This window comes from Bombus bifarius, unplaced genomic scaffold (assembly GCF_011952205.1).
Source record: "Bombus bifarius isolate JDL3187 unplaced genomic scaffold, Bbif_JDL3187 scf7180000007993, whole genome shotgun sequence".
NCBI lineage: Eukaryota > Metazoa > Arthropoda > Insecta > Hymenoptera > Apidae > Bombus > Bombus bifarius.
In genome coordinates, this window is record NW_022884374.1 from 1 (window position 1) to 26,843 (window position 26,843).

The 26,843-nt window shown below is 30.0% G+C and overlaps 5 protein-coding genes and 1 long non-coding RNA gene across 15 annotated transcripts; 2 read left to right on the forward strand and 4 right to left on the reverse strand.

Annotated features, from left to right (window-relative positions):
- Positions 1-791: 791 nt before the first annotated feature.
- Positions 792-15,830, reverse strand: LOC117205840 (tudor domain-containing protein 1-like). 3 transcript variants are annotated; one of them, XM_033444603.1, is made up of 16 exons: positions 15,573-15,830; positions 15,296-15,344; positions 14,828-15,105; positions 14,561-14,746; positions 14,351-14,483; positions 14,105-14,271; positions 12,904-13,998; positions 12,613-12,826; positions 12,364-12,537; positions 12,133-12,247; positions 11,848-12,035; positions 11,527-11,761; positions 11,285-11,451; positions 10,973-11,213; positions 10,692-10,878; positions 792-1,126 (listed from the first exon to the last, which is right to left on the reverse strand). In XM_033444603.1, coding segments are annotated over exons 1-16 (3,480 nt in total). In that variant the 5' UTR covers positions 15,623-15,830; the 3' UTR covers positions 792-1,125. The 3 variants fall into 3 exon arrangements, with proteins under 3 accessions (XP_033300494.1, XP_033300493.1, XP_033300495.1); XM_033444602.1 differs by lacking the exon at positions 792-1,126 and having other exon boundaries at positions 10,684-10,878; positions 15,573-15,829; XM_033444604.1 differs by lacking the exons at positions 792-1,126; positions 15,296-15,344 and having other exon boundaries at positions 10,684-10,878; positions 15,573-15,688.
- On the reverse strand, positions 1,031-3,303 carry LOC117205843. The gene is made up of 6 exons (XM_033444608.1): positions 2,689-3,303; positions 2,384-2,597; positions 2,135-2,308; positions 1,905-2,019; positions 1,614-1,798; positions 1,031-1,528 (listed from the first exon to the last, which is right to left on the reverse strand). The coding sequence occupies exons 1-6, from the start codon at positions 3,051-3,053 to the stop codon at positions 1,295-1,297; spliced, it is 1,287 nt and encodes a 428-aa protein (XP_033300499.1). The 5' UTR covers positions 3,054-3,303; the 3' UTR covers positions 1,031-1,294.
- Positions 4,792-5,821, reverse strand: LOC117205846 (oxysterol-binding protein-related protein 11-like). Its single transcript, XM_033444616.1, has 2 exons — positions 5,495-5,821; positions 4,792-5,390 (listed from the first exon to the last, which is right to left on the reverse strand). Exons 1-2 carry the CDS (start codon positions 5,727-5,729, stop codon positions 5,038-5,040), a joined length of 588 nt encoding a protein of 195 aa, XP_033300507.1. The 5' UTR covers positions 5,730-5,821; the 3' UTR covers positions 4,792-5,037.
- On the reverse strand, positions 5,989-9,889 carry LOC117205842. Of its 2 annotated transcripts, none has more exons than XM_033444606.1 (7): positions 9,377-9,889; positions 7,905-9,318; positions 7,614-7,827; positions 7,353-7,538; positions 7,140-7,254; positions 6,855-7,042; positions 5,989-6,768 (listed from the first exon to the last, which is right to left on the reverse strand). In XM_033444606.1, the coding sequence occupies exons 2-7, from the start codon at positions 8,276-8,278 to the stop codon at positions 6,535-6,537; spliced, it is 1,311 nt and encodes a 436-aa protein (XP_033300497.1). In that variant the 5' UTR covers positions 8,279-9,318; positions 9,377-9,889; the 3' UTR covers positions 5,989-6,534. The 2 variants fall into 2 exon arrangements, with proteins under 2 accessions (XP_033300497.1, XP_033300496.1); XM_033444605.1 differs by having other exon boundaries at positions 7,614-7,833.
- On the forward strand, positions 9,936-14,665 carry LOC117205849. Its single transcript, XR_004487301.1, has 2 exons — positions 9,936-10,058; positions 14,398-14,665. It is a non-coding gene; the product is annotated as an uncharacterized LOC117205849 (long non-coding RNA).
- A 441-nt stretch (positions 15,831-16,271) lies between the features above and the next one.
- LOC117205839 (dedicator of cytokinesis protein 1) lies at positions 16,272-26,689 on the forward strand. 7 transcript variants are annotated; one of them, XM_033444597.1, is made up of 21 exons: positions 16,272-16,498; positions 16,964-17,205; positions 17,282-18,027; positions 18,150-18,303; positions 18,378-18,548; positions 18,610-18,990; positions 19,068-19,283; positions 19,358-19,680; positions 19,786-20,134; positions 21,114-21,212; positions 21,479-21,669; positions 21,765-22,115; positions 22,199-22,475; positions 22,543-22,790; positions 22,883-23,294; positions 23,368-23,591; positions 23,667-24,273; positions 24,339-24,448; positions 24,736-24,861; positions 25,753-26,011; positions 26,119-26,689. In XM_033444597.1, the coding sequence occupies exons 1-21, from the start codon at positions 16,456-16,458 to the stop codon at positions 26,575-26,577; spliced, it is 5,988 nt and encodes a 1,995-aa protein (XP_033300488.1). In that variant the 5' UTR covers positions 16,272-16,455; the 3' UTR covers positions 26,578-26,689. The 7 variants fall into 7 exon arrangements, 5 of the variants coding, with proteins under 5 accessions (XP_033300488.1, XP_033300490.1, XP_033300492.1 ...); XM_033444601.1 differs by having other exon boundaries at positions 16,422-16,498; positions 18,147-18,303; XR_004487299.1 differs by lacking the exon at positions 26,119-26,689 and adding an exon at positions 25,207-25,655 and having other exon boundaries at positions 16,456-16,498; positions 18,147-18,303; positions 25,753-25,830.
- Positions 26,690-26,843: the final 154 nt, after the last annotated feature.

Sequence of the window (26,843 nt, forward strand, 5' to 3'; positions counted from 1 at the left end):
CGTGTCCTTAACATTTATTCTTCGAGGGAATTGCAGTTTTGAACTTTTCCTTTTACTTCAACATTGATTATAAATTTGAAAAAAACGTTTTTTTACAGAATGTTATAAGTGTATTTCTTATACTGAAACATTTACGTTTTAATAACGAAGGCCTTGTTAATAATAATTAATTATTATACAGGCTGGTTGGTAACTGGTGGTACAAGCGGAAAGGGGGTGATTCTACGCGAAAAAAGAAGTCGGAAATATAGAATGAAAATTTTTTTTTTTAATTTTTCCATCGAGCAACGATCTACAGTGAGATCCGTTATAACGAGACGTGATATAGTGCACGCGTACCCAGCGAAAATTCAAAGTCGATTTCCTCGAAAACAAAGCCCCAAACGAAAAATTTTTATTCTATATTTTCGACTTCTTTTTTCGCGTAGAATCACCCCCTTTCCGCTTGTATCACCAGTTCCCAACCACCCTGTATATATCACCTGTATTGATGCATAAACGCTATCGTAAGTATTATACTTTAGTTACTATATTACACGAGCTTGTAAATGGTGAGGTGTTACAGTTGCTTACAGCGATCTGTCATCTGAATAGACACATCAAGTAGCTTAGTAAGCTGATTGTGAGATACGTTTTGATGGTAAATCATCCAATCAGCTATAACTTCAATTAAATTAGGTACTGAACACACAAAAAATGCCTATTATAAAATTACGAAAAGTTCATAATTTTTATTACTGAAAAGATTACCACAGTCGACAGATTTATCTTTCAGTATAGAATTAACTGCATTGGACGTACTCTTTGCTTTCGCTTCATATTTATTATAAATTGTACACAAAATACAAGTCTCGCAGGAAGTATGTTGAATATAGAGATTCACCGAAATAAAATATAGTACTGACAAAAGTAAATATAAAAAAAGTGTTCAAAAAGTACTGATCTTACATACTATTTGAGAAGATACAATAATATCAAAGAGTGGAATGTCTTATACAAATGTTAAAATACTTTCAAGAAACAAATTATGTTTTAACTATTTTAACTAAAAATATCTCAATTTTAGCTTCAAACATTATAACTAATATGTTCTCCTTTTGCATAATGAGATGCATGTTTTTTTTTTGTTCCTTTTTTTTGCCCCCGATGTGATATTAAACATTCACCAATTAATTTGGCTTTAACCAATGGTAATTACACTTTATAGACGACACACAGATACAAGTTCACGCTCAATAATTTTTGTTTTAATACAGCTATCTGGAGCAACTAATTCTGAGATTAATTTTTCTATTTACTCAGAAGTTATCTCACAATTCGTCTCGATACATTTACATATCATATCATTAAGGGTTTTTCCGTCACGAAATTTCAGATATACACCATCTATGGAAGGTATACCATCATATGTACATATCAGAGGAACTTTATTATCCACTAGGTTGTCCAGAAGATCAATTATGTCTTGTAGTGGTGGGATATCTGGATAAACACCTTGTAGTTTTAGTTTTGACATAAAATATCCAATCTATTTTAAAAATTAGATTAATAGATTAAATAAATATAAATACTTTTAAAATATATTATCAAATATATATTAAATTATAACCGACCTCTTCCAAACTATCAGGATGAACCTTAAGTTTCTCCGGATCTACATACTCTCTACGACCAAGATCACGGTAGATAACTTCCACTCCAACTTCATGTACTTCAAGAATACGTGCACGACAGTATTTTCCATCAGTGTTCATTGCTAATACCGTTTGACCAACTTTTGGATCTTTTAAAAATGGAGCTTTAGAAAAGAAAGAAAAATAGTTCTTTTTTATTTTATACGAGTTTATACAAAACTTTGTGTTTAAGTTTAATTCTTATAAAATGTTATCAACCATATTACGTACATGTTTCAGCGCATTTTCCAACAGTTTCCATAATAAAGTTATAGCGTGCCACACCTAGAGCATCTAAGGGACGAACAAATAGATGTATATGATTTCGATAACCAGTAATGCATACCTGTAAAAATGGTTGTAATAAAGAAATGATACTTTGACGAAAAGCAATAGCAAAGTAAATAAAGTAATAGTAAAATAATAACTATTTTTATCTAAATTAAAATCAAAAATCATACCTCACGTCCATTAGTCACATCACCACATAGTATTCCCACTTGCTCCACCGTTGGAATATAAGGCTTTACCGTAGCTTTTAACTCATAATCTCCATTAAGAATCAATATTTCAAATCCGTCTTGTTCTTCATTATCTGTTTGGCCTGTTACTTTAAATTCAAGCGCTTCACCTTCCTACAAGTTATAGTTGAGAAATTAAGAAGTAACATACAATATACTTAACAGCATATTAGATACTGTACATCTTACCTTCAGTTTATGTGTAGCATCAGTTAATTCACATAATCCACCTAATGCAGGCATATCTAAAAGCGGTGGTTTGCATGTAGCAAGCTGAAGAACAAACACTATTTTAGCTTGGTCTACCATAGCCATTTTTAAGTATGGTATCACACATACAACATATCCCCTAATCCAACGTGTATCAAAGTTTAGACCAAATACAAAATCTCCTATGTTTGGTCTAAAAATTAATAATTTTTGCAAAATATATTAACATTTAATTTGTTTAATTAATTTGTTTAAATAATGTATGGGATATTGCTATTATTTACCTACGATTCTTCCATACAGTAGTTTCCGGGATTACTGAACTCATTTGCTCGAAAAAGTCATCATAATCTCTCTCAGGCCACAATGTAATACCATATACACCCTCCCTTATTTCTGAAACAATTTCGAGAGTACCCACTTCTCCAACAGTTAGAGTATTAACTATACTATTTTGTTTGCAGAAAGAATAATTCGCTGGATCGTAAGCGAATAAATCTGAAGGAAGCACAGTTTCCTCATCATCTTTTGCAATAGTTGAGGTATTTGGATTTTGATCATTATTTGTCTGCATTAATTCCGATGTTGATACATCATTCTCATTTTTAACTTCAACATCAGCTACTTTGCTGGAATCAACCGATGTCATTTTTACACTTATTATATCCTCGTATTTGAAATTTGTATATTTCTCACGAGCTTTTCGAGATAACCGAATTTTAACACAAAATCTTGGAATATACTTGTATTACTCAATTTTAGATTAAATTATTCCAAACCCATTCTGAAAATTAGCAAAAGGATCCAAAAAGAACATAAAACAGTTTTCGGTTACTTACGAATCCGAAAATGGATAACATAGGTTGGAACATCATCACTATATTCACATTTTGAAACAGTATAGACCTGTGGCTCACTCTAGCGTAAATACCTTGTACTACAATACCTTGTACTACGGCTAATTTAACTATACAGCAGCCTGGCCGAGGAAATGAACAAACTTTATTTAACAAGTTTATTGATTAAACGTAGGAATTATTAGTCAATAATAACTGTGATCGCTCTCAAATTTCGTAGTCCATTTTGATTCATAAGACACACATTTCGAAGATATAAATCGCACGTTTCTTAATACCATAAACTTCAATGAAATTAATGTTTACTGGCATTAGTTAATAACTATTCGTGTTATTGGATAATGAATAGATCATAAACAATCATGTAAAATCCTAGCAGACGTATTCTCGTGTTTGATGATTTGATGTCCGACTTGACGTGTTTTCAATCTACATCCAACACAAACGATATGACCATGAACAAACCAAGGACTTGGTGGCAGTGAGATTTCCTGAAAAACTGAGCATTCTAGAACTCGGGTCTAGATGAATTTAATAATTAATTTTCTAAAATATCGCAAAGCGTCTGCAAGTTTACAGGCCACTTCTGGCAATGGTCCTTTCACTGCTACGCAAATTCTTTTACTCCTTCGTTAATGTATCTCCAGATAAATTATTTTAAATCACATCCTTCATAATGGTGGATTAAAGCCGTCATTTGTATTATTTTTAGTCCTATTAAATCCTTTCCATCGATAATAATTAAACAATCACCAACTGTAACATTTAACATATAAAATAAAACAGATTATTCCGTTGTTTTTCTTGTTCTTACCTAAGTCCAGCATGATCGTCAAGATACCCGGTTTCGATACAGCTTAGCCACGGATAACGATCCTACTTTGACTTTGTTAAATGAAATCCGCAAGATTTACCAATTGCTTTCGTTCTTTTTTTTTTTTTTTAATATTTTCTAATATTATACATATTTCCCCCGTAAAGGCTGTATCGACTGACGCACTGTTTTCCGTCATACAAATCTTACCACCTGCAGCTTCAGTTAAACGTTCCGAAATTGATGCAACAGACATAGTTCTCGCGGGACTTTCTATTAATTACATTTATCTAAATTTTTAAGCTATGAATATGCAAATGTATGATCTTTACCAGGGCCATACAATAATGAAACTGACGGATTCCGTTCTCTAAACACGTTAAAACACTTGCCTGTGCACCTTCACCTAATTTCGTGTCCTTAACATTTATTCTTCGAGGGAATTGCAGTTGTGAACTTTTCCTTTTACTTCAACATTGATATGATTATAAATTTGAAAAAAACCTTTTTTTACAGAATGTTATAAATGTATTTCTTATACTGAAACATTTACGTTTTAATAACGAAGGCCTTGTTAATAATAATTAATTATTATATATGTGAGTATATTTTTTTATTCATATGTCTACGTACAATAATTACAAACATTTGTTTAATTCTATATCAATCCGATTAGTATCTATATATATAGATTTAAAGGTTTGAAACAATGCCGCACCATAGCAAGACCTTATATTGAAAAATATTAGAAATGTGGTAATTATTCGTTTTTATCTAGCAATTAATAAGAAAGCAATATTTCACATGTCGCTGACTTGGAAGATCACACAACTGGATCGTCAATAACAAATCAAAAATATAACCTACCCAAATTAAATGGAGTGCACTTGATACATTTTGATAATAATTGATAAAATAATTCTTTCATGTTTTTGATGAATGATAACAAAATTTCTAATAAGTTACTGATATAATATATTGAGGCATTGATTTAATATATGTAAAGTAGTATGTGCAGTTGCTTTAAGTACTAACAAATCGGGATCTAAATTTAAACTTGAGTTCTCAATGGTTTGGGCTAATGCAAGATTATGCTTTTCTACTTTTCTTAATTGCTCTTGACAATTAGCAAATGCGTCTAAAACTTCCAGTTTGGCAACTGGATTTCTGTTGGTATTGGCAGAATGTTCTCTTGGAGGTAAAGGAGGATGACTACTAGCTATTGCTCTAGTATACATTTCTGTAACAGCTCGCAGTTTGTCAACCCACTCTTGACGAGCTCGGGCGTCTGTGGCTCTTAATTTTATCATATCACCTATATTGATGCATAAAAGTTATCATAAGTGTTATACTTTGGTTACTATATTACACGAGCTTGTAAAGGGTGAGGCGTTATATTACATGACAAGCTCTAAATACCTGTAGCAGAATTAACGGTGAAGGTATTAGAATCTTCATCACTCGGCGCAATCACTGCACCAGCTAAATATATCGAGCATCGTGGTCGTTGATTTCGTTCAGATTCGCTTAAAAAATAGTGCAATTCTCCAGTCTCTGGTCTAAGTATAAACCAACGATATTGCCATCCTTTCATGGCATTAGTATATTTATGTAATAGACCCTCGTAAGGGTGTCTTATTTGAACATTCATCATTTATTACTCCTATTGTTTGGAAGCCTCGTATTATTTAAACTGAACAGTTGCTTACAGCGATCTGTCATCTGAACAGACACATCAAGGAGGTTAGTCAGCTGATTGCGAGATAGGTTAGAATGATAAATCGTCAAATCAGCTATAATTTCACTTAAATTAGGTACTGAACACGCAAAAAATGCCCATTATAAAATTATAAAAAGTTCATACTTTTTATTAGTGAAAAGATTACCACAGTCGACAGATTTATCTTTCAGTATAGAATTAACTGCACTGGGCGTACTCTTTATTTTCACTTCATATTTATTATAAATTGTACACAAAATACAAGTCTCGCAAAAAGTATGCTGAATATAGAGATTCACGGAAATAAAACATAATATTGACAAAAGCAAATATAAAAAAAGTGTTCAAAAGTACTGATCTTACATAGTAATTGACTGACATATTGCAATTTCTAATTTAAGATATCAAATTTTTGAATTGCTAAATAACAGAAGATACAATAATATCAAAGTGTGGAATGTCTTCTACGAATATTAAAATACTTTCAAATAACAAATCATGTTTTAACTATTTTAACTAAAAATATCTCAATTCTAGCTTCAAGTATTAGAATTAAGATGTTCTGCTTTCGCAAAACAAGGCACTTTTTTTCCCGAGCTGATATTAAACCATCTTCAATTAATTTGGCTTTGTCCAATAGTAATTCCACATTATACATTACAATTTCGAGCATACGGCCAATAATTTTTATTTTAATGCAACTATCGGGAGCAACTAATACTGAGATTCATTTTTCTATTCATTCAGCAGCTTTCTTAGATATCGGCTCGAGTAATTTACTTATCATTTTATTAATGCTTTTTCCATCACGAAATTTCAGATAAACACCATCTTTGGAAGGCATACCTTCAAATGTACATAACAGAGGAACTTTTGTTCCTACTATTTGAGCTAGATAATCATTCACTTCTTTCGTCACACGGACATTTTTAGGAACATCTTTTAGTACGACTTTTGTTGTACAAGAACGGAGCTTTTTTTAAAAATTAGATTAACAGATTAAATAGATACAAATACCTTTAAACTATATTATCATACATATATTAAATTATAACCCACCTCCTTCAAATTATCAGATAAAATCTTAAGTTTCTTTATATTTGTAACTTCTGTATTACCAAAATCAACATACAAAACTGTAATTTTATCATCTTGTATCTTAATAACAACTGCACGATAATAATTTTCGTCAGCAAACTGAGCTATTACCATTTGCCCCACAACTGGCAGTTCTTTTAAAAATGAAGCTATAGGAAAGAAAAAACAAAATGGTATTTTTATTTTATACAAGTTTATACAAAGTTAGTTTAATTTTTACTAAATCCTATCAACTATTTTACGTACATGTTTGAGCACATTTTGCAACATTTTGCATAACATGGTTATAGTGTTCCAAACCTGCAGTATCTAAGGGACGAACAAATAGATGTATATGACTTCGATAAGAAGTAAGGCATACCTGAAAAAATGATACTTTGTACAAAAGCAATGGTAAAATAAATAAAATAATAGTAAAATAATAAATACTTTTATCTAAATTAAAATCAAGGATCGTACCTCAGATTCATTTTTCAATTCAGCATACTGTAACCCTATTTGTTCAGGCATTGGTATCCAAGGCTTTACGGTAGCTTCTATCTTCAGATAGACATTCATCTCTTTTTTAAGAATTAATATTTCAAATCCGCCTTGTTCCTTATTATGTGTTTGGCCTGTTACTTCAAATTCACACATGTCACCTTCCTAGTAGTTATAATTGAGAAATTAAGAAGTAACATACATTATATTTAACAGCATATTAGTTATTATAAATCTTACTTCAAATTTATGTTTAGCATTAGTCACTTCACAAATTGCACCAAAAGCATTAATATCTGAAAAGAGTTTATCGCATGTAGCAATCTTATTAATTGGCACTATTTTAGCTTCCTCTATCATAGCCATTCTTATGGATGGTTGGTTAGATACAACATATCCCCTAAGCCAATCTCCATCAGCTCTTCGACCACATATTAAATCTCCTACATTTGGTCTAAAACTTAATAATTTTAAAAACTATATTAACGTTTAATTTGTTGAAATAATGTACGGCATATTGCTATTATTTACCTATGAGTTGAACATTTTGCCATTTGCGAGCACATTCTAGGCAAATCGATTACTAATTTTTCATAGTCAAGTTCTGCTCTATTAGGTAATAATGTAATACCATATGCATTATTCTTTATTTCTGTCTGAATTTCGAGAGTACCCACTTCTCCAACAGTTAGAGCATTCACTATACTTTTTTCTTTGCAGAAAGAGTATAATGCTTTATTGCTAGTGGATATTTCTGAAGAAACCACAGTTTCCTCATCAACTTTTGCAACAGTTGAGATATTTAGATTTCGATCATTATTTGTCTGCATTACTTCTGATGTTGATATATCATTCTCATTTTTAACTTCAACATCAGCTATTTTGCTGGAATCAATCGATGTCATTTTTACACTTATTATATCTTCGTATTTGAAATTTGTATATTTCTCACAAGCTCTTTGTGATAATCGAATTTTAGCATAAAATCTTGGAATATTCTCGTATTTATCAATTTTAAGTTAAATTATTCCGAACCTATTTTGAAAATTTGCGAAAGAATCGAAAAAAAAACATCAAAATATTATCACCTACTTATGAATCTGAAAAACATGCATGACCAGTATATGAAAATTGTGAACCAGCATAGGTCTGTGGCTCACTCTAGCGTAAATACCTTGTACTACAGTAAGGTAAAGGCTACCGCGACTAATTTAACTATACAGCAGCGCGGCCGTGGCAATGAACAAAGTTTATTTAAGAAATTTATCGATTCAATGTCAAAATTATTAATCAAGAATAAATGTGATCACTCTCAAGTTTCGTATTTATTTTCAATACATAAAACATACAATTCGAAGATATAAATCGCACGTTTTTTAATACCATAAACTTCAATTAAATTAACGTTTACTGGCATTAGTTAATAACTATTTGTGTTATTGGATAATACATAAATCACAGATTATCATATAGTATCGGAGCAGACGTTTTCTCGTGTTTGACGAATTAACGTCCGATTTGACGTGTTTTCGATCTACATCCAATACAAATGATATCACCATGAACACACTGAGGAATTGGTGGCATTGAGCTTTCCAGACAAAATGGGCATTCTAGAACCCGGGTTTAAATGGATGTAGTAGTTATTTTTCTAAAATATCGTAACGTATATCTAGAAACATTTAAAGAGCAATTCTTTAATAATAAAGGAACTGTCTATTATCGGAGTATACACATCACTCCAATTATTGCATTCGCAAGTTTGAAGACCACTGCTGGCAATGGTCCTTTCACTGCTACGCAAATTCTTTTACTCCTTCGTTAATGTATCTCCAGATAAATTATTTTAAATCACATCCTTCATAATGGTGGATTAAAGCCGTCATTTGTATTATTTTTAGTCCTATTAAATCCTTTCCATCGATAATAATTAAACAATCACCAACTGTAACATTTAACATATAAAATAAAACAGATTATTCCGTTGTTTTTCTTGTTCTTACCTAAGTCCAGCATGATCGTCAAGATACCCGGTTTCGATATAGCTTAGCCACGGATAACGATCCTACTTTGATTTTGTTAAATGAAATCCGCAAGATTTACCAATTGCTTTCTTTTTTTTTTTTTTTTTTTTTTAATATTTTCTAATATTATACATATTTCCCCCGTAAAGGCTGTATCGATTGACGCACTGTTTTCCGTCATACAAATCTTACCACCTACAGCTTCAGTTAAACGTTCCGAAATTGATGCAACAGACATAGTTCTCGCGGGACTTTCTATTAATTACATTCATCTAAATTTTTAAGCTATGAATATGCAAATGTATGATCTTTACCAGGGCCATACAATAATGAAACTGACGGAGTCCGGTCTCTAAACACGTTAAAACACTTGCCTGTGCACCTTCACCTAATTTCGTGTCCTTAACATTTATTCTTCGAGGGAATTGCAGTTTTGAACTTTTCCTTTTACTTCAACATTGATATGATTATAAATTTGAAAAAAACCTTTTTTTACAGAATGTTATAAATGTATTTCTTATACTGAAACATTTACGTTTTAATAATGAAGGTCTTATTAATAACAATTAATTATTATATATATCACCTGTATTGATGCATAAACGCTGTTATAAGTATGCCATCCTTTCATGGCATTAGTATTCTTACGTAGTAGATCCCCGTAAGGGTGTCTTATCTGAACATGCATCATTTATTATTTCTGTTGCTTGAATGCCCCGTATCATTTAAATCGGACAGTTGCTTGCAGCGATTTGTCATCTGAACAGACACATCAAGTAGGTTATTAAGCTGATTGTGAGCTAGATTAGTATGATAAATCATCAAATCAGCTATAACTTCAATCAAATTAGGTACTGAACACACAAAAAGGTGCCTATTATAAAATTATAAACTTTTTATAATTTTTATTAGTGAAAAGATTACAGCCGCAGTCGACAAATTTATCTTTCAGTATAGAATTGGACGTACTCTTTGCTTTCACTTCATATTTATTATAAATTGTACACAAAATACATGTCTTGCAGAAAGTATGTTGAATATAGAGATTCACCGAAACAAAATATAATACTGACAAAAGCAAATATAAAAAAAGTGTTCAAAAAGTACTGATCTTACATACTATTTGAGAAGATACAATAATATCAAAGAGTGGAATGTCTTCTACAAATGTTAAAATACTTTCAAGAAACAAATCATGTTTTAACTATTTTAACTAAAAATATCTCAATTTTAGCTTCAAACATTAGAACTAATATGTTCTCCTTTTTTGCATAATGAGATGCATGTTTTTTTTCAAGGTGATATTAAACCTTCTTCAATTAATTTGGCTTTAACTAATGGTAATTCCACATTGTACATTCCACACTCCAGATCACGCTCAATAATTTTTATTTTAATACAACTATCTGGAACAACTAATTCTGATATTCGTTTTTCGATTTGGGAAGAATATCGTCCATTGCTATCAGTAGGTGCGATATCTGTGAAATCATGTTAAAAAAACTGTAACTGTATAATGATTAAACAGTAAAATAATAATGATTGAAATATACACAATAGTCAAAATGTACGTACTAATAATGTTACAAATATTTGCAAGTGTATCTGGAGTTGTAAAATCTTTGGGCATAAGCCGTAAATCTTTATGACTGACGAACTCCGTATTTCCAAAATCGACAAAAAACACGGCACATGTTGTATGTGTGTAACTACGATTTATACATATAGCACGATACCACCCATCATCATAAAGTGCAAGACATAACTCATTATCGCGAGGAATATAGTAATCAGTTGTTTCGCAATATGCAGCCATCTTTAAAAGCGTTACACATATATATAAATTTATATTAAGCCAGAATATAAGTTTATGAAATCGAAGATTACCTTTTTTGGCATTATGTCAAAAACATGAGTCATTAAATCATAATCTAAGAGACATATTGCGTATCTGTAACCATTTTCAATAGGATGCAGTACAAGTGCTTCAATGATATCACCAACATTTCCCAAATCAACAGTATTTACATTCTCCGCCATATAACAGGTTTTATCTGCAAGGGGAATTAATATTAATTTAAATGATATCATTTATTAAAAATACTTGTTATCCATTTCTTAATAATTACCAGCTTCAGCAACTTCCTTAGATATCGGCTCGAGTAATTTACTTATCACCTTATTAATGTCTTCTCCATCATGAAATTTCAGATATACACCATCTTTGGAAGGTATACCATCAAATGTACATAACAGAGGAACTTCAGTTCCTACTAAGTGAGCTAGATAATCATTTACTTCTTTCGTCATAGGAACATCTTTAGGAACATCTTTTAGTACGACTTTTGTTGTACAAGATCGGAGCTTTTTTTAAAAATTAGATTAATAGATTAAATAGATACAAATACTTTTAAACTATATTATCATACATATATTAAATTACACCCCACCTCCTTTAAATTGTCAGATAAAATCTTAAGTTTCTTTATATCTGTAACTTCTGTATTACCAAAATCAACATACGAAACTGTAATTTTATCATCTTGTATCTTAGTAACAATTGCACGATAATAATTTTCGTCAGCAAACTGAGCTATTACCATTTGCCCCACAACTGGCAGTTCTTTTAAAAATGAAGCTATAGGAAAGAAAAAACAAAATGGTATTTTTATTTTATACAAGTTTATACAAAGTTAGTTTAATTTTTACTAAATCCTATCAACTATTTTACGTACATGTTTGAGCACATTTTGCAACATTTTGCATAACATGGTTATAGTGTTCCAAACCTGCAGTATCTAAGGAACGAACAAATAGAAGTATATGACTTCGATAAGAAGTAAGGCATACCTGAAAAAATGGTTTTCATAAAAAAAATGATACTTTTTCCAAAAGCAATAGTGAAATAAATAAAATAATAGTAAAATAATAACTATTTTTATTTAAGTTAAAACCAAAAATCATACCTCAGATTCATTTTTCAATTCAGCATATTGTAATCCTTTTTGTTCAGGCATTGGTATCCAAGGCTTTACAGCAGCTTTTATCTTAACCTCTTCTTTAAAAATTTCTATTTCAATTTTACCTTGCTCGTTATTAACTGTTTGTCCTATTACTTTAAATTCACACATATCACCTTCCTAGAAGTTATAATTGGGAGATTAAGAAGTAACATATATTATATTTAATAGCATATTAGATATTATAAATCTTACATTAAATTTATGTTTAGCACCAGTTACTTCACATATTACACCAAATGCATAAATATCTGAAAAGACTTTATCGCATGTGACAGTCCTATTAATTGGCATTATTCTAGCTTCATCTATTATAGCCATTTTTAAAGATGGTTGCAGAGATAAAATATATCCCCTAAGCCAATCTCCGTCAGCTCTTTGACCACATATTAAATCTCCTAGATTTGGTCTAAAAATTAATAATTTTACAAACTATATCAACGTTTAATTCGTTGAAATAATGTATAGTATATCGCTATTGTTTACCTATGATTTGAACATTCTGCCGCTTGCGTGCACATTGTAGGTAATTCGGCCACTAATTTTTCATAATGAGGTACTGCATTATTAGGCAATAATGTAATACCATAAGCATTATTCTTTATTTCTGCATGAATTTCTAGAATACCAATTTCTCCAACAGTTAGAACATTCACTATACTTTTTTCTTTGCATAAAGAATATAATGCTTTACTGCTAGTGGATATTTCTGAAGAAACCATAGTTTCATCATCAACTTTTGCAATAGTTGAGGTATTTAGATTTTGATCATTATTTGTCTCAATTACTTCTGATGTTGATATATCATTCTCATTTTGAACTTCAACATTAATTACTTTGTTGGAATCAACTGATATCATTTTTACACTTATTACATCCTCATATTTGAAATTTTTATATTTCTCATAAGCTTTTTGAGATAATCGAATTTTAGCACAAAATCTTGGAATATTCTCATATTTATCAATTTTACGAAAATCATTTGTTTCAACAATTTCTTCATTACCATAATCTATATAGTGTACTTTTACTGGATCTAAACATGTAACTATACCTCTATGCCATACATTTTCATATTCTACAGCATAAATATTTCCAACGATTGGTCCCACCTTTTGTGCTTTTTGTGCTTCATGTTGTAACTCAGTCATTAACTTTGAAATAGCATCCTGATCTTCTACTTTTTGAACAAAACATTCGCGATTTTGTTTTATAATTATTGTTACATCTTGAAATTCAGTTTTTGATAAAAATGTATTTTTAGAGAATGATATATCATTCTCCATCACTTGAATATCATTGGCACTAAAATTTTGCCATTTTTTATTGTTTTCCTGATCATTTACTTTTTGTGGACTTTTAGCCTTATTGTTGAAAATTTCTTCTCGAATTGGTTGTTTGTGTAAAGAGGACTTATTTCCTGTAGAGTTTCTTGTTTCTTCTATTTCATTTGATTTTGTTACTGCATTCGTCTTTGGCCGCCGAAGAGGTAATTGAATATTAGAAACATTTCTGGGAGAATTTTGCTGTTCGTCATTTGATTGTAGTACAGGCATAGAACGGATAGTCGTTACTAAAGCTCTAAAAATAAGATACCAAAATTTAAAGGTCCAGAAGTATTTCTGCCTTCTAATTGTATCATATATTTTTTAACTATCAACATGTAATACTATGAGAGAGTACATACGGGATAGCTTCACATTCAAGCTTATGTTTTGACCAATTAGTCACTTGGCAAGTTCTACTGCAATAAAAAGTATTGCATCTTTCACATGTATACTTTGTCTTTTTTGAACATACTTTGCATGTTCCAATTGCATCTTGAAACATGTCTTTGCCATATTCATATAGGCTCTATTACATCAAATCGTACATTATTAAATTATTATTGTAAAGAATATTTTTTCTTAATCTTTCATATTACTCTACTTACAGAAATACGTTTCTCATATACTTTATTAATGTGATTGTGTATTTCAGGATCAGGATCTGGGATTTCATACATTGTATAACCCCGACCAAGTGCAACACGTCTCTTGCCATCTGGAGTAATAGCTAATTGTCCTCTAAAATATTTTCAATAACTATTAATCCATATAACAATATATGATGTATGTACATTTTACTTAACCTTTAACAGTACCTTGCCCACAATGTGTTTGTACTTGCATAAGGCTCTGCATTTTCATATGGATTATACGTATATGGGTCAGAAGGATATGGATACAATAAATCATTATCTGCCGTATAAGCATATTTTGGTAATCCTGGATTCGGTTCTACATTTTTGAATACATCTAAGGGCCTGCTTCGTCCTCTTGTTTGTATCCTGCACATATTTATAAATTAATATTACATAACTTATATTACATAATTATGACAAAAACGATGACTATAAATATATACTTACAATTGCTTATCTGTTACTGTAACATTCATTATATTATAATTTTCATATTCTTCTGTAACATCTTTAGTAGAAAATGTTTTTGTATTTGCTACATCATTCCTAGCTCTTTCTTTAGCAAATGATATCTTCAGACGTAGTGGTAGTACATTATGTAAATCTTTTATAGCATTTTCAGCATTATGATATGCACCATAAGTAATATAAGCCCAATTAGCATTTGGGCGGTAAAAATATCCTTTAACTTCTCCATAATGGTTGAAAATTTCTAATAAACCTTGCTAAAATATTATAATCCATTTATAAGATATCTTATATCCAGATATTCACACAAATTATATACATTTCATTATTATTTTTAAATAAAATTTTTGCAAATGTGACAAAAGTCTTAAAAGTATTTAAATCAGTAAGAAATCAATAATTGTACATACTAGTAATAATAAAAAAGTTATTAATAATTTTACATACTTTATTTAGTTCTCCAGGTAAGTCACTTACATATAACGTAAATTCTCCGCTAAAAACAAAATTTCTGCAGTTTATATATGTAAAAAAGATATAGGAATTTACAAAATCAATAAAAATTATTTGATTATTGTTTAAAAATGTATACACCTGACATATAATAATCATGTAAAAGTAAGTAATATAATAATATAATAAAAAAACAAAATATAGGAGAATGTTTGAATAAATTTTAAATAATTGATTTCGAAGTTAATTGTTAAAAATATTTTAATCTTACTCATTAGACGATTTGTTTTCTGTCAATTTATCAACTTCGTGAAATGCCATCGTTTTATTATTAATATTGCTTAACCAATTATAGGTACATTTATAAAAATTTATAAGTGTATTAGATTTTATAAACGTGATTTATAAATTAGATGAAAAATATTCAATTGTAAAAATCCAGAAATGTAGGTAGACAAAGAGAATTTCAAACAGTTTATGCTACGACGTTACACGATATCTAGTATTACTTGTACATATATTAAAGTGCAATGAATAATCTACACCAAACAAATACAATGAACATAAAACTATAAGTTGTAAAATCAAAAAAATATATCTAATATATCAATTAGAAGTAAAAAAACCGTAATAGATTTATTTTGTTACAATAAAATAAATTTATTTTTGATTTTTTGTATTTCGATTATATTTAAATTAGCACGTGTTTTTAAATTAATCTCCAATAATATATAATCTATTGGTAACATAATTATACATCGTTTTTATTCAAATTTATGGCATATCTTTAATTACATATGGGGTTTTAATTTGTAAATATAAAAATCAATGCTTACAAATATCATATGAATAAATTTATTGAAAATTACTACAAATGTGGTAGGGTCAGTTTAAGAAACTCTATTTTTCGCGGTTTCTGATGTGAAAAAATATACAGTACATTTGAATATCTATAAGGTAGAACCTATTTCGTGGTGTACTTGTGGTCTTCGTGTTCTCATCATCGTGATAACATCCAAGCACTGGTCATCTTGTTTTGCATTATAGTTGTGTTAGATGTCAAGATAAAAAAGTCGTATTTTGTTCGCACAACAAATGTGCGTATCGAAATGTAATTAGTGTACATACCTTGTTATAATAAGCTTTTAATTAAAATGACAATGGCATGGAAGCAAGTTAAAGAACATTTAGGAGTTGGTAAGAAATAAATCGCTAATTTAGCCTTTGTAAGATCTAACATCCTGGGAGGTGCCCCAATCAGATAAAATTTTAGTTTCTGTTTGCGCGCGAAATATTAATTTATAATAATTTCGCTGGTTATTTTGATTACAAGTATCTAAATGTTAAATGTGAATATATTACTTAGATTTTTTGAAAATAGTTAATTAAATGGCGGATATTACCGAAACTATAATTGTTCATGACATTATCATTTATATAATAACTACATGGTATGTATATATATATGGATATATATGTACATATATATACATGGAAAGTACATGTCAATTGAATATGTAATATCTTTATTTAATATCTTTCTGTTTCTTGTATCTGTAATGAAAATTACATTAATGTTATATTTTGATTAATTGAAATATTAAAACATTATATTTAGAATAACACTTGCTAGTGCTCTTAACTGTTTATTATTAATTGTAGCCATACATAACTTTGTACATGGGACTCCTTATGCAATGCAATTGACTGTTGGAGAAATGGTACAGATATTAGAAGAATATGGAGATTGGTATTATGGACGTAGTAAATTTAAAGGGACATGTGGAATTTTCCCAAAATCTTATATACACATTTTACAACAATCAGTGAATATGGATTGTTTAATACATGAAATCACTAATGTTTTACGAGAATGGGGACACCATTGGAAGCATCTATATGTAGTTAGTATATACAGAATAATAAAATATTTAATTAGTAAAATTATGTTTAATATAACATAATTTTTGTCATGTATAGATTCACTCTATGCACTTCAGAACAATGCAACAACAGATTTTGGAGTTAATAGGATATAGAAGCAAAATTCTAAGTGGCACATTGACAGTAGATGAATTAAAGGATGTGAAAAGATTAGCAACAGCTAGAATTGATACTGGTAATCAATTATTGGGCATGGATATGGTTGTACGTGATGATCAAGGAAATGTTCTTAGTCCTGAAGAAACAAGTACAATTCAGTTATATTATCATCATGAAACAGCTGCAGAAAGAATAAGAAAGGCAGCTAATGATACAAAACATAAACCTTCAAAACCACAAGCACCAGTATACTCACATATCTTTTTTATTAGTGTAAGAAACTTCGTATGTAAAATGGCAGAAGATGTAGAATTGTTATTAACTTTGTACGATGGGAGAGAAATGAAAACTATTACTGAAAATTATGTTGTGTCATGGAGCAAGGAAGGACTTGCCAGAGACATAGATCAATTACACAATCTTCGAGTTTTATTTACAGACCTTGGTTCTCGAGATTTAACTAGAGATAAAGTTTACTTAGTTTGTTATGTAATTAGAGTAGGAGGTATGGAAGCTAAAGATGCTGATCATCGACGTTCAAGTGTAGCACAAACTAATCAAAAAGTCAAAAATACTGAAAATATGAGAAGACCATTTGGTGTAGCAGCAATGGATATTACTTTATACATTACTGGTAAACTTGAGGGTGATTCAGATCATCATCATTTTATTCCGTTTGTACAGTAAGTATGAAATTTTGTTAGGATTTATATTCTGAATATAAATAAACTGTTTCATAAGAAACCTCTTATGAATACAGTTAAAATAGATCGTTTTGTTGGGTTTCTTTTCATTGCTCCAGATGTTGTGAGAAAGAAAGTTTGGATGGTACATTACGTAGAATTCTTTCCCAAAAAGAAATAAATATTCAAAAAAGTAGTAATGGCAATAGTGGCAGCTCTGCTGGTGGTCAAGGTTTATGGGCTAGCTTAAAGTTGCTTAGGGGAGATCCAAAACAAGTAACTAGAAAATTACTTGATAAATAATGAGATTTGAAAATATATTTTAATATTTATGAAGAATTTAATATTAGGTACGTGATGAAAATCCACATCTAGTACTTGGTAATGTTGCTATTGCAAGAAAAATGGGATTTCCAGAAGTTATTTTACCAGGTGATGTGAGGAATGATTTGTACCTCACATTGATTAGTGGTGAATTTAATAAAGGATCAAAGTCTACAGATAAAAATGTTGAAGTTACAGTTAGTATTATTTAAAAATGAATGATATTTTCAAGTATATTATTAACTTATTTTTTGGTAGGTTAAAGTATGCAATGAGTTTGGTGTACCAATACCAGGAGTTATGACATTAGGTGGTGGAGCTTCACCTATTGATGAATATCATAGTGTTATTTATTATCATGAAGATAAACCTAGATGGTGTGAAACATTTAAAATTGCTATTCCAATTGAAGAATTTAAACAAGCACATTTAAAATTTACATTTAAACATCGAAGTTCAAATGAAGCAAAAGATAAATCTGAAAAACCTTTTGCCTTAAGTTATGTGAAATTGATGCAGCGTAATGGAACAACATTGCAAGATATACAGCATGAGCTACTAGTTTATAAATTAGACCAAAAGAAATATGAAGAAATTGATATTTCATATTTGAAATTGCCATCTACAAGGGGTGAATTGGTAAAACTAATATTGCAAAAAATTTAACTGTTTTTACACATAAATATATTACAAAGTTTATGTATTCTTAATTATAGGTTGAATTAAGTTTAGAAAAAAAACCGACATTAGGAACGCTTACTTTAAGTAGTAAAGACAGTTTTCTGATAGCGACTAATATTTGTTCAACAAAATTAACGCAAAATGTAGATTTATTAGGTTTATTGAATTGGGCATCGCACAATACAAATTTAAGAGAATCTCTGATTGCTTTAATGAAAGTTGATGGTGAAGAAGTAGTGAAGTTCCTACAGGTTAGTTAATTTTCTATATTATGTAATATATGAATACAAAGTATAAATATTACTATACAAAAATTTGTTTTTAGGATGTTTTAGATGCTTTGTTTAACATATTAATGAGTAATTCAGATAGTGACGTTTATGATGATATGGTGTTTGAATGTTTATTATATATTATTGGGCTTGTGTCTGATAGAAAATACCAACATTTTCAACCAGTAATGGATTTGTATATTTCTGAGAGTTTCTCTGCAACGCTCGCATACAAAAAATTGATTAGTGTATTACGTAAACGTATAGATAATGCAACTAATAATGATGGACAAGAACGTGATATATTACTCAAGACAATGAAAAGTCTTCAATACTGCATGAGATTTGTTGTAGAATCCCGTCTTTTATTTACTGCGTATGCTTTACTTTTCTTACATTATATCGATTATATTCATACATTATCATATACTAGAAATTTACTACAAATGTGTTATCATATATATTATTTATTTTACAACAGGTTAAATCAAGATGAAGAGGAATTCTCTCAAACTTTAACAGAATTATTGAGATCTATAGTTGAACTCATGAGGCACGAAACAGATAGTACTTTATTAGTTCAAGGAGCATGCTTGAAATATTTACCAACTACTATACCCCATTTGCTACGAGTATATAGTGGCAAGCAGCTGAGCACAATTTTGACTGACTTATTAGTTACTTTACCAGTAGGAAGATTAACTAAACAGAAAATGATGACAGTGAATGATATTGTTCATAGCCCCCTTTTTTTAAGTGCAGAATGCAGAGCAATTCTGTTACCTAGAATTACTATTTTGGTTCGTGATTTATTGGAAGCTAAAGAAGAGGTAAGATATGTCATGTCATTAATCATTACGATTTATTAACTTTAATGTGAAAAGAGCGAATTATTATTTATTGAAGTACATATAAAATAATTTAAAAGTGCTGTTACACCTAAATGTATCATGGTGATTTCTTAAATGTAAAATTTATTTTGAGTAACGTCATCTTTGTTAAAGCTTCGTTCATATTAATATTATTGTGATCAAGCTTAAAAAGCAAATATATGTTGCACATTTGATATAGCTAAAATGTGAGCGGAGCTTTCGATTTGCATTTAAAACATTCTTACACACAATTTGTGAATAGTGTCATTATTTGTGCTTTCCGTGCAGCCTGACATCCTCCCGCCACGCATCTTTCTGTGAATTTCATCAATCTTGTATTATTCTTTAAGCCAGGATGTCTTTATTTTTGTAATATATTTAATTATATTAGACATATAATATTGTAAAATAATATTCTATTAGATAGTAAATTTGAAATTGAAAGAACAGAAAGAAATATAATGAAATCAAAGACATCCTCTACAAAATTTTACTACAGCATGAGAATTAAATTAAATTTCCTGTTATAGCATGTAATCATAAAATAGTATTTCCAGCTACTCTAAAGGCATTCATAAAGTGTAAGTTATTCCTTTTGTGTCTATCTTCTCATCTTATTCATGTTCAGATTGGATATTATAAGAACATATATTCTCAAAGTAAGAAATTGAATAACTCTTTGAAAAGCATTAAACAAAGTATCTTTATAGGAATTCTAGTATTTGTTGTAGTTTCTCAGCTCTTTCATAACTGTTCTATTGCTTGGGGCACTGCATTCTTCTTGCATGCAGTCTTATAATGCAATTTTCCTTAGGTGATGGACAATGTTAAGGATGTAACTATATTTTTTTATGCATAAATTGGCATTATATTCTCACTAACATAGGGCTATTTCATTTTTGTGTTTGGTTTGGTTTTGGTTATTGGCCTATAAAAGGGGCTGTCAAGTACGCCTGGAAATAGCGTGGCGAAGGTAGCCAGGCTGCTCGGAGAAAAACGACACCGACTCAACCAGCATCGTGGCTACTCTGAAGAGGTAATTGTTGAAATATACATCGTGAACTCGAGCGCGTTACTTGCAAGTAAATTTTGGATTACTGGCACGATGGTTAATGATGTCATGAAAGATACAGTGATCTACTTATGATAAGTATTTTATGTTAGATTTTCAGGAATGGTGTTTATTGTTGTGTTGTTTAATTTTTTTCTTTTTTTTTGTTGTACCTAATTGTTTTTACAAGAATATTTATAAATAATCTATAATAGTGATGAGGAACATGTTTTTATTTTATGTTTATGTAGGTAGAATTGTGTGTTAAGATTTTATCTGACATCCTGGAATTAACATTTAGGAAAGATATAGGAAGCACTATACAGGATGTGAAAGAAATTATGCTTACTGCTCTACGGACCATTATACAGACAGTTATATCAATGGATAGAGAAAATCCATTAGTAGGAAATTTAGTTTCAGTTATGTTAGCAATATTCAGGTAAAAATAGTAAAATTTTTATTTAAAAACGTAAAAATATAAATTTTTTTTAAAAGAACAGGATCTGAGTGTTTAATACTAAATATATATTTCAGACAAATGACACAACATCATTACGAAATTTATATAAATCACTTTGGAACTAAATTTGATTTGCTTGATTTCCTCATGGAAATATTATTAGTATTTAAAGATTTAGTATCGAAAAGTGTATTTCCAGGAGATTGGTGCGAAATGATTATGCTTCAAAATAGTATAATTTTAAAGTCATTGCGTTATTTCTCGGGCACTATTAGAGATTATTTTTTTACTGATTTTGAACAGCAAGCTTGGTCCAATTTTTTTCATTGTGCAATTGCGTTTTTGACTCAGCCAGCCTTACAGTTGGAAACATTCACGCCATCAAAACGCAATCGTATTGTTTTGCGCTATAATGATATGCGAAGGTATGAATATAGATTGGGATATTAAATTAGTTTATTTTTCAAATGTGTAACAAGTATTAAAATATCTTCCTTTACTTCTGTAGAGAAACAGCGTTTGAAATACGATCAATGTGGTTTAATTTAGGACAGCATAAAATATTGTTTGTTCCGGGTTTAGTTGGAGCAATATTAGAAATGGCATTAATTCCAGAAACTGAATTAAGAAAAGCTACTATTCCTATATTTTTTGATATGATGCAATGTGAATTTTATAGTTCACGTATTGTTGAAGGATATGGTGATACTAAACGTGATCCGGCTCACATAAAAGCTAATTTCACAGAATATGAAAATGAAATGATTGCAAAATTAGATATATTGGTATGTTATAATGTACATATTTTTAATTTATTCATTCATTTATCATTTTTTATGTACATTCTAATAGGTTGAAGGAGGCAGGGGAGATGAACAATTTCATTTGCTTTGGATTCAAGTAATGGGTAATCTTTGTGAAAAGCACTCAACTATGCGAGAACAAGGATTACGCTTTGTTGATACAGTAGCTAAACTTATGGAACGCCTATTACAATATCGTGATGTCATACATGCAGAGTCTCAGGAACATAGAATGTTGTGTATTGTAAACTTACTAGAATTTTACTCTGAAATAAATAGAAAAGAAATGTATATTAGGTATATATGCAGTTAACAGTTTTTTTAATTAAAACTCATTACATTGTTTCTAAAAAATTAAACAAATGCTAAATGAAATGTTTATTTTACAGATATGTAAATAAGCTTTGTGAGCTACATTTGGAGTGTGACAATTACACTGAAGCAGCATATTCTTTGAAACTTCATAGCCAATTACTAGCTTGGAGTGATCAACCATTACCGCCACTTTTAAGATCGCATAGATATTTAGCGTGTCAAACGCATCGTGAATTAAAAGAGGCATTATATAATGATATGATCGAATACTTTGATAAAGGTAAAATGTGGGAATGTGCACTTGCAGTATGTAAAGAATTAGTTACACAATACGAAGAAGAGACATTTGATTATTTACAACTTTCTGTATTATTGACGCGCATGGCAAAGTTTTACGACTCAATAGTAAAACAACTAAGGCCTGAGCCTGAATATTTTAGAGTTGCGTATTATGGACGTGGTCACCCGGCATTTTTACAAAATAAGGTATGTCATGAAATATTTGTGTACCTTTTAATTAATTATTTGAGTATTATTAGTTATCGATAATTAATCATAGGTATTTATTTATCGTGGAAAAGAGTATGAGCGTCTCAGTGATTTTTGTTCACGAACATTAAATCAGTTACCAAATGCAGAACAAATGAACAAATTGTCTCCTCCTACTTCGGAAATGCTAGAATCCAATCATCAATACGTCCAAATTAATAGGGTAGATCCATTAATGGATGAAAAGAGGCATCGTCTTAGTGGGAAACCTATAACGGCAGAAGCAGTTTTGAGGTAAAATATGATTAAATAATATACAGTAAGCTTATAACATGAAATTTAAGGTCTGTTTTCTTTCTCACATTTAAGATATCATCGAGTGAACGACGTTCAACGTTTTCGATTTTCAAGACCAGCACCAAAGAAAGATTTAACCTCTACTACTGCAAATTCTGGTGATAAAGAAACGAATACTGTTACCAATAACGAGTTTGCTTCACTATGGTTAGAAAGAACAGTACTCGTTACGAGTCATCCTTTGCCAGGCATTCTTAGATGCTTTCCTGTTACATCTAGTGAAACCTATTTAGTTAGTCCTCTTCGCAATGCAATTGAAACAATGGAAGCTACAAATACTACATTAAGAGATTTAATCTTAGCACACAGAGCTGATAATAATATTCCGCTAAATCCGCTTAGTATGAAACTAAATGGTATATTAGATCCAGCGGTAATGGGTGGTATAGATAATTATGAGAAAGCGTTCCTTAATTCTGAATATCGCAGTGCTCATCCAGAAGAAAGTTCCGATCTTTTGAAACTAGAGGGGTTAATCGCTGAACAAATTCCATTACTGAGTGTTGGTGTCCAATTACATAAAGCACGTGCTCCGCCTGAATTGACTCCGTTTCATCAACGTTTGGAGCAATGTTTTACATCAATGCGGAATCAAGTAGAGGCGAAATATGGGAAAAGGGTAAATTTAGATATCATTTTATAAAAAGGAATTTTTTGAAAAAATTAATTATACATGAATTGCAGACATGCGATCTACAAATTGAAAGCTTAACTCAACCTGTTATGATGAGAAGACATCAAAGTTCGAGAGGCGAGAATAATCGATTATCTGAATCACATATTATGAATTCAGAGTAAGTAATGTATACACTTATTTGCGTAATTTGCTGCAAATATTGTTATTATTTGTAACTAACAATTTCACTGATTCATTACTATGATATTAAACGGTGTTAACTTTGATATGTGATTATGATCACATTTTTTTTAAAATACTATTTACATTAGTGAAGATTAATATGCATGTAAAACTGAAAATACCCTGAAATTTGTAACACATATTTCATATAAGAATAGGCAAAAAGATATCCTATGTAAGTTACCCCATATTTTTTTATTGTAATGTAATTATCTCGTTCAGCTGTGGAACTCACTCCAGGGTATCCTCTCTTACAAGATCCCAAGTTGCAACATTCAAGTCGCTCGCCTCATTCAATTTTAACAACAGTACACCTTCATCTGGTACTCAAAACGTCAGTTTGTCAAGGTAAAGATATTAGAATGGTGATGTGTAAATATAATTATAGCACTAATTAATTTCTGAAAGTCTTTTCATCTCTCATTTTTATTATTATCTCATTTATTATTATTTTATATCAACTATTTGTAGACCTAGCATCAATATGATTTATCAGCGCTATCATATATTAAATATTCATACTAATTGTTTGTTGATAGCACGATTATCATTAAATAAATGAATGATGTACCAATTATTTAGTTTGAAAGCAGAAATATAGTTAAACATTAATTAAGAAATACTTATATAATTTTATCTAATCTTCAATATTATGAATGAATATTAGAATAACACATACATATGTAATTTCAGGAATTTAGCTGTTGGGCCTGATAAACACAATATCCTATTATCCTTCCTTCGCGCATAGCAGTTTCTGTATATGTACATGTGTATATATATGTACAAATTTTTATTTATATCCTACTTATTTTTTTATATATTTATATATATTTTGCCTATTGCCTAATATATGTTAATCAGCTTATTATTCTACAATTATTTTAATTACTTTAGTATTATTTAGTTAAATTAATTATAATTTTATAAAAACGCTTTTAGAAATTAAGTATAAAACATTTAAGAAATACCACATATGTACATATATATTTAAAAAATTATATTTGTACATATTACTTCTTCTTTCTCTTTTACTATTTATTATTTATTTGCATGATATTTTTTTGTACTTTTGTTGTATTACCATGTATGTCCTTGAGTAAAACAACTTCTATAACACAACCGATTATCATGCTAAATAGGTAAATAATGTGTTATTACAGTAGAATTATATTAATACATATCTTTGATATATATATTCATAAAATTAAATTTGTAATAAAAATTTCTATTGTGCAGGAATTGTTCAATACGTTCACACATATTATCAACTGCATCTCTACAAAAGGCATTAGGAAGTCCAAGTCCAGGGACAAATAAAAAGAAAGATTCAAAACGAAGAAGTTCACGCAAGAGTGATTCAGTTGCATCAACAAAAAGTGATCAGCCGACGAGTCAGTGGTATACTACAGCAGATGTACCACAAATTACGTCGTCCCCTGTCACTCCATTAATGTCCAGTTTTCCTACTACTCCAATATTCGAACTTCGTCAAGAGGTAATATTTCAGTATAATGGCAGTTGGTAACATTATATCATAATAATAATGATGACAATGATGATTATGATGATAATAATAGTAATAGTAATATAATTCTTGTTTAGCTAACACCTAAACGTCCTTTGAGGTCGGAAGTAGAAAAGGAAAGAAGAATAAGTAATCGTTTATCTGGGCAATCTCAACATTATTTAAGGAACATAAACAATGGAATGGATTCAAGTAGTTTAGGGAAAGGAAATAGAGATAGTATTGGTACTACAGACAGTACAGCGTCTGAAGATGACCCGCCACCACCCTTACCTATGAAAACACGGGAGGCTGATTATTGTAATCTTCCAGAAGAATTGCCTGTTCAGCATTGTGGAACAGGTAGTCTAAATAACTTTAATCGATCTTTAGGACAATGGTCAAAAAACAAACTTCCAACCCCTACAGACGATCTTGACATTCAAACAAAGCCACCCACTCCACCTCCGAAGCCAAAAAGGCCGCCTTATAGCTTAAACAAACTTATTCTTTCTTCAGATATAGATAATTTTAGTCAAGACCCATCCGTAACTTGATTCAAATTATTTGATGATTATGTGTCTTGCCAGTATACTGAAAATTACATATAATGTTTATACATATAGGCTCTAGTTACAGTAGGAAATTAAAAAGTTACCATTTACATTTTATTATGTACCTTTTCTTTTTGTAAAGTAAAAAACTATCTATCACTGTTAAAGATAACAGAATAGTAGTAGTTCAACATATTTTCAGTAACATGACAAAAGTATTGAGAATTAGATTTAATTTTATACTTTTACCTTTATTCCATCCAATCGAG

What these genes read in the sequence shown, in the direction of transcription:
- LOC117205846 (XM_033444616.1), bottom strand. Translation starts at nt 5,729, where the DNA reads ATGATGAATGTTCAAATAAGACACCCTTACGAGGGTCTATTACATAAA. An exon ending in CACCGTTAATTCTGCTACAG is followed by an intron (nt 5,391 to 5,494) that starts GTATTTAGAGCT and finishes GCATCAATATAG; the next exon opens with GTGATATGATAAAATTAAGA.
- LOC117205839 (XM_033444601.1), top strand. Translation starts at nt 16,456, where the DNA reads ATGACAATGGCATGGAAGCAAGTTAAAGAACATTTAGGAGTTG. An exon ending in CATCTACAAGGGGTGAATTG is followed by an intron (nt 18,991 to 19,067) that starts GTAAAACTAATA and finishes TCTTAATTATAG; the next exon opens with GTTGAATTAAGTTTAGAAAA. An exon ending in GTTATGTTAGCAATATTCAG is followed by an intron (nt 21,670 to 21,764) that starts GTAAAAATAGTA and finishes TATATATTTCAG; the next exon opens with ACAAATGACACAACATCATT.
- LOC117205842 (XM_033444605.1), bottom strand. Translation starts at nt 8,278, where the DNA reads ATGACATCGATTGATTCCAGCAAAATAGCTGATGTTGAAGTTAAAAAT. An exon ending in GCAAAATGTTCAACTCATAG is followed by an intron (nt 7,834 to 7,904) that starts GTAAATAATAGC and finishes AAAATTATTAAG; the next exon opens with TTTTAGACCAAATGTAGGAG. An exon ending in AATTGAAAAATGAATCTGAG is followed by an intron (nt 7,255 to 7,352) that starts GTACGATCCTTG and finishes TCATTTTTTCAG; the next exon opens with GTATGCCTTACTTCTTATCG.
- LOC117205840 (XM_033444603.1), bottom strand. Translation starts at nt 15,622, where the DNA reads ATGGCATTTCACGAAGTTGATAAATTGACAGAAAACAAATCGTCTAAT. An exon ending in GAAAACAAATCGTCTAATGA is followed by an intron (nt 15,345 to 15,572) that starts GTAAGATTAAAA and finishes TTTTGTTTTTAG; the next exon opens with CGGAGAATTTACGTTATATG. An exon ending in AATTGAAAAATGAATCTGAG is followed by an intron (nt 12,248 to 12,363) that starts GTATGATTTTTG and finishes CCATTTTTTCAG; the next exon opens with GTATGCCTTACTTCTTATCG.
- LOC117205843 (XM_033444608.1), bottom strand. Translation starts at nt 3,053, where the DNA reads ATGACATCGGTTGATTCCAGCAAAGTAGCTGATGTTGAAGTTAAAAAT. An exon ending in ATGCTACACATAAACTGAAG is followed by an intron (nt 2,309 to 2,383) that starts GTAAGATGTACA and finishes TATAACTTGTAG; the next exon opens with GAAGGTGAAGCGCTTGAATT. An exon ending in TGGAAAATGCGCTGAAACAT is followed by an intron (nt 1,799 to 1,904) that starts GTACGTAATATG and finishes TCTTTTCTAAAG; the next exon opens with CTCCATTTTTAAAAGATCCA.